Here is a 10732-nt window from a genome sequence, read left to right on the forward strand (position 1 = left end):
TTTAAAAATTGGCTTTAAGTGATGGCACATGTCGCTTGTGTTAATACTGCTTTGATTTTGAGGATGAAGTCTGAAGTGTAGGTGACATGCAGAAGCATGCAATTTGACGTTTGGGGATTGTAGTTTTTAATGGGATAATTTGAATATGGAATACTGCATGGTGAAAGTACCCCTACAAACAACACATGGGAAACAGAAGAAGAGGAAAGGAATGGCAAATTGGCAAAACTAGACCCCACTGCGAACCATGATTGTTTTCTGAATGGTGTGTGAGTGAATGCCGTGTGCGTCTGAATACTTTGTGATTGAATGGTTTGTGAGTGTAAGTCAATGTTATGCGAGTGTGTTTGGTAATGACATGTGTGAATGGTGTGTGAGTGAGTGTGTGTGAATACTGTGTGATTGAATCATTTGTGAGTGTGAGTCAGTGGTGTGTGAGTGTGTTTGGGAATGGTGTGTGTGAATGGCGTGTGTGAGGTAATGGAATGTGTGAGCTAATGACGTGTGAGTGACTGGTGTGTGAATGATGTGTGTGTGAGTAAATGGTTTATGTGAATGGTCTATGTGTGTGGGAATGGAGAGTGAATGGTCTGTGAGTGACTGGTGTGTGAATGGTGTACGTGACTGGTGTGTGTGTGTGTGTGTGTGTGAATGATGAGTGTGAGTGACTGGTGTGTGTGTGTGTGTGTGTGTGGTGTGTGAGCCTGCCCTGTGATGGGTTGGTGCCCTCCTGGGTTGTTCCCTGCCTCGTGCCTGTAGCCTCTGGGATCCATCTGACCGCCTGTTTCAAAAGGCAAATTGATCCCCACAACCCTGAACAGGAGATGCGGTTTCAGAAAATGGATGAATGTTCCCAGAGGTGTGAGGTAACAGTGCTAACCACTGCACCACTGTACCATGCCCATGTATAGGATATGTAGAAGAAAACTGCAACAGGTAATCTGGTGTGTGTGCTTTTTACTCTCTCTGCCAGCCCCTGGAGGTTTGGGCTTCCCCTTTGAGTCTGGTGCCTCCCAAGGTTTCTTCCTTCTAGGGAGTTTTTCCTTGACACTGTCGCCTATGGCTTACTCACTGGGGGCTTTGGGTGGGGGTGCTCTAAAGCGCTTTGAGACAATGTAATGTTGTGATATCGTGCTATACTTTGTTGTGTAATTTTCTATTTACTCATGCAAATAAATAGTTTGATAACAAAAAGCACTTGTTTCATTCTTTTTCCTGCATTCAAAAATGAAAGATTGTCCTGCACTGCACTTTATTGCCGTGGGTTCCACAGGAATGCAGACCTCTACTTTGGTGGAATCCTGCTGTTGTTGTAGATGGTCTGCTCGCACGCTTTCACATTGTGCACAAGCAGATCTGTTTCTGTATCTCTGTAGAGAAGCATTCTTTTCTTCTGCCTGGCAAATCCACCATTATAATAGCAATCCACCAAGGTGCTAGCACACCTAGCTCTTAAAGAAAATGTTTGAAAAAATTACTTGATAACATGTTTACACCATAAACACAGCAGTGACTGGTGTATGTGAATGGTCTATGTGTGTGGGAATGGAGAGTGAATGGTGAATGGTCTGTGGACCAGACGCCTGGCTTTGACTATTTTTCTGCCATTAAACTAGCAAAGGTGGCTTGGCCATGACGTAAAATAACTTGTGCCTTTAAATTGTTAAAAAAAGTCCTGTGTGTTGTAAAGTGAGGTATGAAACAGATACCAGGTCGTTTCAGTAACGGTCAGCGTACGTTTTCTTCATGTAATTTTGTGGTTTCAAATGTTTCATTGGAATCAATCCAACCAGCAGCATGAAGACTGCAAGCCAAAGAAGTGGGACGGTGCCTGAGAAGAACAACTCAGTCATTCCTCACGTCTCATCTCTCCTCAGGCGATTGATGGACTCTGATGTTACGATCCTCAGTCTAGGGTTGAGGACCGTCAGAAAGGTAAAGGGAAGGAGAGAGGAAAACGAGACAACCAGGGTATGGAAAAAGGGAACACGGGAAACACAGGGATCTTTTTTTGTATTTTTTTAATATTTATTCACAAAGACTTTCCCAAACAATAGGGCAACAGACTTCGGGAGTGACACCGCCAAAACAATAAACAAAACCCCACTAACGAACACGTCCCAAACTAAGCTAGGTCTACACGAAAAGAAAACGGGAAAGCAAAATGACAAAACTAACTCTGACTCCCTCTATGGAATATTATTTAGTACTATATGACGTAGAGTACAAGTATTATGATATTATTAAAAAGTATGCCAAATATCCATGATGTAATCATTACAATGTAAACATTATAATGTAATCAACACAATGTAATCAACTGAGTATGTATTTGCACCTTTTGTTAGTCTGAGATTCTGTTAGCTACTTTATGTTAGTCCTGAATCTATGAATATTCACTTTTATTAGCGTATATTTTATCACTATGTTAAAGGACAAATATATTATCAACCTTTTAGTTAGACAATGCGTAAAAGGCTGAAACTGCCTAGGTTTACTACTGAAGGAAGGGATTCGCCTGAGTTCACCAGAAGTTCACGGCTGAGCATTTTTAAAAAACCAAGTGGAGCTGCTCGCGCCACCATTATGTTCAGCCGAGAGGCCAAACGGTAAAAGAAATGATGGACAAACTTATCACCTAGGGGTGTGGATTTAAGGGAAAAAACAATTATTGTGAATGGCTGAAGGAATGATGATGCTTAAGTGACGAGATATTGTTAAATGATAAGAACTTATATAAAAATTGGTGTAAAACAGTACTGGACACACTTTTACGTGTCCAGCCTTGGTTGTAACTTCATTGTTGCAATAGAGACTGAAATCTGGATACTGCACAAGTGGACCTCTGACTTCTGATTTGGCGGGGAAGTAAAAAAACCACGACATAAATTGGCGTCACGAACAGGATCGGAGAAGAGACCTGGGGAGGCGACCACCTGGTGGAGAACCGGGAGACACCCGTCTGCATTTAAGCGGCGCGCCCTAAACATAGGTAAGGAAAGGTTTTTATTATTGTTTAATAGAATAGGGAAATAGAATAAGGAGACGGAGACGGGGGTGTCTCTGGGATATACGCCGCCAGGCAGGGCCTCCCGGTAAGGGCACTCACCGATTAAAAGAACTAAAGATAAGAGAGCTGTTTGTGTAGTGTCCAGTGGGCCCAGTGTGTGTGTGATGTGAGAGAAATCCCTAAAGGAAGGGTCACGTGTGGATGTTCCCTCAGAGATAAGTGCCGCGGAAAGGGAAAGTTGACCCTGAGGGCTTGATATACTGTTGCGAGGCGTAGAGGCCTTGAAGGTTTAATAAGTGATTTAAAGGTATTGCCCTGAGAGAGGGCCAGTGTTTGTGCTGCAGGTTCTTTAATTAGTGTGAGTCAGAGACATCGCCCTAAGAGAGGGGGGTCTCCCTGTTCTGATAAAGTAAAGGTTGGGTTGCCCTAACGGAGGGGCCCGTGTGTTTCAAGTTGTGGGGGAAAAGTGCTGTTATGCCGTGATACAAAGATATTGCTAAGTTGCTAAGGAATTGTTTTAAGCAAAGGTTATGTTGTGTTGCAAATAAAATATTGGTAAAGTAATAAGGCCAGAGAGAGCCTAAGTTGTGGGGATTTTAAAGGTCTGCTGGATCAGACTGGTTTTGTTATGCAGAAGTGGGGAAAGTGATCATATATGCAATTTTGGGTTGAATCAGAGAAAAAGCACATATATTTTTGACGGATAAGTTGCGTGATAAGGTGTATAAAGCAGAAATAACTACCCCAGAGGTAAAACCGCTTAGGAGACTAAAATTAAAAAGGGATCAATCTAGCAGGGGGACTGGATAGAGCATGTGTGCATTTCTATAAAAAATCAAACATAGTAGTGGAAGTGCAGGTAGGTGAGTTTAGAATTTTGACAAATCTCAAAATAAAGTTTATGAATAAAATGTGATTAGAAGATTCTATGGACTATAGAGACTAAGTTTAGAGATTAAGGGTATTAAAGCACATCTTTGTGAGAAAACAACAGGTCATAGACAAGAGGTTTCGTGACTTTCCATGGAATTAGGGAGTTTAACAGAGAAAGCATGAGCAGGCTCGTGTGCACGGTGGACAGACAAACGTAAAATCAGGCTGATAAAAAGGAGAGAAGGGAAGTTTTTGAGGATCTAGTACAAGGGAAGTTTCGGTATATGTGCCCGTAGATAATTGGGTGCAACGTTAGGAGTAAGTAGAAAATAATTTGGAGTCAGTGACACTTTAAGGTGAAGTAGGTTCAGTCAGGGAGAAAATTCTTATTAAGGAAAAGAAAGGAAAATAATAGAACACGGGTTGGCTGTGAGGAAATTTGCTAATTTTTATACCAGACAGGAAAACAGCCCAAGTGACAGTAGAGTGGAGGATAACAGTAAAATGAAGGGCCCAGTAAAGGCAGCAGACACACCAGTACAGCAGCTGGGGAGGGAGCACCCCCTGCTTAAAACAAAGATAGAAAAGATGTCTAAAAAGTGGGAGAATAGAACAAAGGCTCTGGTAACTAAGTGGCCTAAAGGGGGCACATGGGATGTGGCAGTGTGTGGGGAGATGGAGACTCTGATAAAGTATCATAAGGCTAATAAGAACACAGAAAGGCGTAAAAAGAAAAGGCGTAAGGAACTGGAGGTTCTGAGGTTGTTTAAAGTAAAGGGAGAGACCTGGAGAAGGGACCAGAAAGCAATGAGAAAGGCATTAAGTGAGAAAGAAGAGATGAGGCAGGAAGAAATATGGCCACCGTCTTATCAAAGTCAGTGCCCGTTAGTGGAAGCCCCACCTCCTTCATACAAGGGTCAGTTTCCAGTAATAGAGGGGAAGGTAGAATTCAAAGGTGAGGTGACACAGACGGAGGAAGCAGGAAGGGAGCAGAAAGGAACGGCAAGTTGTCTAGATGGATACAGGGAAGTGAGTGCATTGCTGCGGCAGGCCGTGGAGGAAGGACTGCGAGGGAGTGAGCTAATAACAGAAGGTCAGCTATGTGGATCTGAGAAAAAGGGAAGTGCTAAAAAGGTGGGGTATGGAGTAAGTGGTAGTGAAGTAGAAGGGCTGATGCACCTGCTGGACACCCCTAACCCTCCATCTAAAGGATGGAGTCAGTTTCAGGAGAAGGAGACAGAAACAGAAAGTGAGGAAGGAGTAGAGGATAGAGTAGTGAGAAGCAGGAGGGCTGTAAGGCCCCCTACCAGGTGCTAAAAAGAAAAAAGTCCAGGCAGCAGTGGTCTCTCCGGACCCCAGCCCCCGGGGGCAGCCTGTAGACAGCCGACAGTCTCCTGTCACTGGGGCCCCTCAGAACACTAATTGGCCTTCGGTCCCTGATTGGAATAGAGAGAATAGATATGATATGTGGGGGGGGGGGTGACCAGAGAGCACCTGATTTCCCACAAATTAGACAATCCCAGTCTATGGGAAGACTGGGGAACAGGCCACTTCAGCTGGTGTGCTGGAACTGTAACCACCTCTAGAGTCTGCACAAATCCACCCTTTCAGGGGGTGAGCCCGAGACGCCCTATGGGCCCGGTTAATCCAGGAGACTCTGTAGGTCCAATGCCAAATAGAGGCAGGGGTGGCAATCCGCAGTTGCAGAATAACAGACCACGGGGTCCGATCAACCCGTGGGCCCAGGGACATTTATTCTAGGGGTGCCCAGAGAATCCTAAAGGGGGACCTCAGATGCCAATGTTGAGTAAGGGGTCTGAGGCTGAGCCGATGCTGCAGGTTCAAATAAATGGCAAAGTAATTCCAATGATGATAGACACTGGAGCCACCTACACTTGTGTAGGACTAAAAGATGCCAGTCATATCCCCTGGTCTGCTGAGAAGGTCAGGACCATAGGATTCTCGGGACAAGTGCAGCATATTCCAAAATCTGCTCCAGTGGAGATTAAGATAGGGGACAAAAATGTAAATATGCCCATACTAATATCAGAGCACACCCCAGTGAATTTGTTAGACAGAGATGCTTTGTGTCAGCTGCAGATAGACATAAAATGTACAGAGGGGGGTGTAGAGGTGCTCAGTGGACAGTACAGCCTTATGCGACAAAATTTGTTGTTCCATAGAGGGCAGTATAGTTTATATGGGGTTGAAGATGTTACTGGAAAAATTTGGGAAATTTTAGAACAGTGGGGTCCATTTATACAGGAACAATATAGCAATAGGTTAAATTGGACACAGGACAAACATATTTGTTTGTTGCGATGGGGAAAATTCAGTGATCCTGAAGTAAAGGGTGAGTGGGATCAGCTGATAGAGTCTCTGCCTGGCCGGGAGAAAGAAAGGATGTGCATGATAACAGATGGGATAATATTAGGCCCTGAGGGAGTAGCCATTCCGATACGGAAAACGGGAATAGTGGGAGCCCCACATAGTGATGGCTTTTAATCAGTCCATGCTGGATCTGGGAGAAATGATGCAGCGAGCAAAGCAGGTGGTTTGGGTGCCGACGGTGCATGAAGGCGTGCAGGCAGCGGCAGAAGAGAAGATGTTAAGGATTCAGTGGAGTGCAAAGGTTGTAGGTGATTTGAAGTTAGACAACAGAGATTCGTGGCTGTGGAGCATGATAGGAGTTTTGTGTGATTCAAAAGAAAGTACAGAGGAATGTTGGCAGGAAATGGAAAGAGAAGTGCCTGAGGAGGTGTGGACTGCTCATGATACAGATGTAGGCCTAGTTAATTCAGCTAGCCCACTGGAAATTTATCTTAAACCAGGGTGCACACCAACCTGGAATAACCAGTACTCCTTGAAACCTGAGGCTGAGGAAGGTATAAGGGAAACCATAGAGGGATTACTGGATGCAGGGGTGTTGGTGCCTACCATTAGCTGCTGCAACACCCCCCTCTTGCCTGTGCCAAAGGCAGGAGGTGAAAAGTGGAGGCTGGTACATGATTTGCGTGCCGTAAATGAGGTAGTGGAGGATCAGACAGCAGAAGTTCCCAATCCTCACACACTGTTGACAAATGTGCCCCCCAATGCAAAATGGTTTACAGTTGTGGATTTGTGTTCAGCGTTTTTCAGTGTGCCCCTTGCAGAACAGTCACAGTTTCTGTTTGCTTTCACCTACAGGGGTCAGCAGTATACCTACACGAGGATGCCACAGGGATTTAAGCATTCGCTGCATGTTTTTAATCAGGTGCTTAAGGCAGACTTAGATGGACTGAAGTTAAAAAGTACAGTAATACAGTATGTGGATGATCTATTGTTGTGTGCTGAAACGCTGGCAGACTGCCACCAGGACTCAGTGCAGTTGCTGAAGGTCTTGGCAAAAGGGGGGCATAAGGTGTCCAAGGCCAAGCTGCAGTACTGCCAAGAGCAGGTTACGTATTTGGGGCGTGAGATCAGTCATGGAAGGAAAGCTATAGCAGTAGAACAGCTAAAGGGGATCACTAAGGCTCCGGAGCCCATGACTGTGTCACAGATGCTGACTTTTTTAGGGATGACAGGATTCAGCATGTACTGGATTGAGGACTGTGCTGTGAAGGTGGCACTGTTGCGGGCACTGATAAAGGAGGAGGGCCACACTAATTTGAAGGCCTCCTTAATTTGGACAAATGAGGCCTCAGTAGCATTTGAATCTATCAAGCAGGAGCTACAGAATGCACCTGTTCTGGGCCTCCCAGATTACACCAAGCTGTTTTATCTGTATGTCGGGAACAGGAAGGACGGCTTTGGGACAGCTCTGCTCACTCAGGACTTGTGTCCTGGCAGACGGAAGCAGCCATTGGCGTACTATAGCATGCAGCTGGACAATGTGGCTCAGGGATACCCACCCTGTTTCCAGGGAGTGGTGGCTGCCTATTTAGGCTATGAAAAGGCCACTGCCATCACAATGGGTTGTCCAGTGACAATTTATACTTCACATAAGGTGGTGGACCTTATTGACAAAGGCAAATTTGTGTTGACCCCAGCGAGGCAGTTAGCGTACTTTGCATTTCTCACTTACCCGGATGTGACAATAAAGCGCTGCACTACAGTGAACCCTGCAGACAGCATTCCCCTGGAGGATGAGGGGCAGCCACATGAGTGTGTGGCAGAGTCTTTGGTTTACATTAAACTGAGACCAGACCTGGAGAGCTCTCCCACTGAAAATAGCGAGATGGTTTTGTTTGTGGATGGCTCATGTTGGAGAGATGGGGATGCCTTGAAGGCTGGGTTTGCTGTAGTTCAGCCTCAGGGTGATGATTTTCACACTCTCGTTTCAGAGCCAGTGGCACAACCCTGTTCCGCTCAATTAGTGGAGATAAAGGCTTTGACTGCAGCGTGCCGGCGAGGACAACATAGGATGGTTACAATCTACACAGACTCTGCATACGCACACGGTGTATGCCATCTGTTTGGAGCAGTCTGGAAGCAAAGGGGGTTTCGCAAAATTGACGGCTCCCCCATTCAGCATTATAATCAGATTTTGGAGTTGCTACACGCAATGATGCGTCCCAAGCGTTTGGCTATTGTTTAGTGTCATGCCCACCGCAAAGGTCGTGATTTTGTTATTCAAGGCAATGCGGCCTCTGATGCGGCAGCCAGGGCGGCTGCGCAGGTCAGGACTGCTCATCTTTTGCCTATGGTGACTATAGAGCTGGACCTTACTGTTTCTGATCTGGTGGCCCTGCAGGAGCGTGCGGGCCCCTATGAGGCCTCAGTGTGGCTAAAAAGGGGGGCCTCTAAGGATGCTAATGGTCTGTATCGCAACCATGAGGGGCTTTTGGCCGCACCTCTGTCTCTGGTGAACATTTTGATAACGGATGCGCATGGTCTTGACCATTGCACAAGGGGGGAGGTGTTTTTACACCGCAAGGTTTCTGGGCACCACAGCTGCAAGCAATGGTGGATACAAGGTTGTCAGAATGTGAGGTGTGCATTAAGAACAATGTACGCAAAGCAATCACAGCCCCAGTAGGGCACATTCCAGTGCCGGAGGGACCGTTCAGACACTTGGTGATGGACTATGTGGACATGGGAAAAACAGCATATGGAAAGCGATATATGTGTGATTGTGGACAGGTTCAGCAGACGGGTGGAGGCAATACCGTCCAAGGACATGGGGGCGATGACAGTGGTGAAATTCCTGATCAGAGAGGTGATTCCGAGGTTTGGGATACCAACTGAAATCAGCTCTGATAATGGAGCTGCATTTGTGGGGAAAGTTACTAAGTTAGTGGTTCAACAGCTGAGAATAAAACAAAGGTTGGGATGTGTGTATCACCCTCAGTCGCAGGGCATGGTGCAGAGAGTGAATGGCACACTTAAGCAGAAGCTGAATAAGATTTGCGCCACCACGAAAATGAACTGGGTAGATGCACTGCCAACAGCCTTGATGGCGTATCGGATGGAAGCGCACAGGGTGACGCATTTGTCTCCACATGAAATGCTGACAGGGAGACCAATGCCTGGATCGACTTGGAGGGGGCCGTATAAGGGACCCAGCCTAGATCAGCTGGGGGATGAATTAAAGTTGTACATGAGGACGTTAACCAAAATACACAAAGCTATTTCCAAACAGGAAAGGGAGAAAGCACAGAAAGAAGACACAGACCAGAAGGAGCCAGTCATCTTTCCAGGAGATAAAGTCTACCTGCGAGTGTTCCGGCGAAAGTGGCACAAGCCCCGACGAGAGGGACCCTTCAAGGTGACACGAGCCATAGCAACAGCAGTACAGGTAGAAGGGAGTAACACGTGGTATCATTTGAACCACTGCACTAGAGTACTGCACGAAAGGCAGATAGTCACTGAAAACGACACAGAGGATGCAGCTGCCCTTGACTCAGATGGCCCTGATGGAGGTCCCAGAGGAGCTCCACAGCTTGGAGAGGAGCCAGTTTCAGGTTCAGAGCAGACTGAGGGTCAAGAGGGAGCGTCGCAAGCAGACCAGCCACTCCAGACAGGACACGAAGCTGTGGGTTCTGGTAGGGCTGACAGCGATGATATTGGTGATGCTAATGATATATCCGGCCCTTCAGGTCTGGGGGCACAGCAGGACCACAGGTCAGGTGAGTTCAGAACAACTGACTTCACTGATTCAGCCTTGTCCTTTTATGCTGAATAACCTCTCAGATAACAATGAGCGAAAGCGGAGAGATAGGGAGGAGATATGGGTGTGAGGAGAGTGAGCAAATTGTAGAATATACCCAGGATGAAGTAGACCTGGATGGGTTAGCAAAACGTATGCTTGGAAATTGGTGGTATAAATAGGCTAAGTATACCGCCGCTTCATTAGGGCAGGAGGGTTGTGTGTTGTGTGCAGGTCCTGACCCTTCAGTTAGAGTAGTCCCATTCCCATACACTAATAAACAGTGTGAAGAATGGGAAATGGAGAGGATTATAAGATTCTGGAAGAGTCTGTGTCAGGAGGGGCAGGCCCCTGAGAAAGACTGCAGACCCATATCTAACCAGTCAGAGCGCATACCATACTGCCCATATCAGTGTCTGATATATCAGGGAAATTCTAAATATGCGTATAGGATGGAAAAGCATTGTGGGCAGTTTAAGCCCTGGGAAGGGGGACAGCAAGATATTATGGCGAACAAATTGAGTTATTTCAAGGGACTTATTTATGAGTGTTTTACAAATGATAGGCCAGAGGAGGTAGGCATCTTCTGGGGAATATGTGGAACTGTTTGGAATGTGAAAGGTCCCTGATTACAGAACGGAGAACTATCACGTGTTCTGCTGGATGCGCTAGAAAACCAGAGTGTGCCCCTGGCAGATGTGTGGTGGCTGTGTGGTAAGGAG

General features: G+C 46.2%; 1 protein-coding gene across 1 annotated transcript; it reads left to right on the forward strand.

Moving 5' to 3' along the window:
- Positions 1 to 8334: 8334 nt before the first annotated feature.
- LOC125725674 (uncharacterized) lies at positions 8335 to 10452 on the forward strand. The gene is made up of 2 exons (XM_049002548.1): positions 8335 to 9629; positions 9961 to 10452. The coding sequence occupies exons 1-2, from the start codon at positions 8949 to 8951 to the stop codon at positions 10099 to 10101; spliced, it is 822 nt and encodes a 273-aa protein (XP_048858505.1). The 5' UTR covers positions 8335 to 8948; the 3' UTR covers positions 10102 to 10452.
- The last annotated feature ends 280 nt before the right edge of the window (positions 10453 to 10732 follow it).

This window comes from Brienomyrus brachyistius, unplaced genomic scaffold (genome assembly GCF_023856365.1).
Source record: "Brienomyrus brachyistius isolate T26 unplaced genomic scaffold, BBRACH_0.4 scaffold69, whole genome shotgun sequence".
NCBI classification, from domain to species: Eukaryota; Metazoa; Chordata; class Actinopteri; order Osteoglossiformes; family Mormyridae; genus Brienomyrus; species Brienomyrus brachyistius.

Excerpts from the sequence above, each read along its gene's own strand:
- LOC125725674 (XM_049002548.1), top strand. The coding sequence starts at position 8,949 with ATGTGGACATGGGAAAAACAGCATATGGAAAGCGATATATGTGTGATT. Across the intron at positions 9,630-9,960 it reads GACGAGAGGGACCCTTCAAG|GTCTGGGGGCACAGCAGGAC; the intron begins GTGACACGAGCC and ends CCGGCCCTTCAG.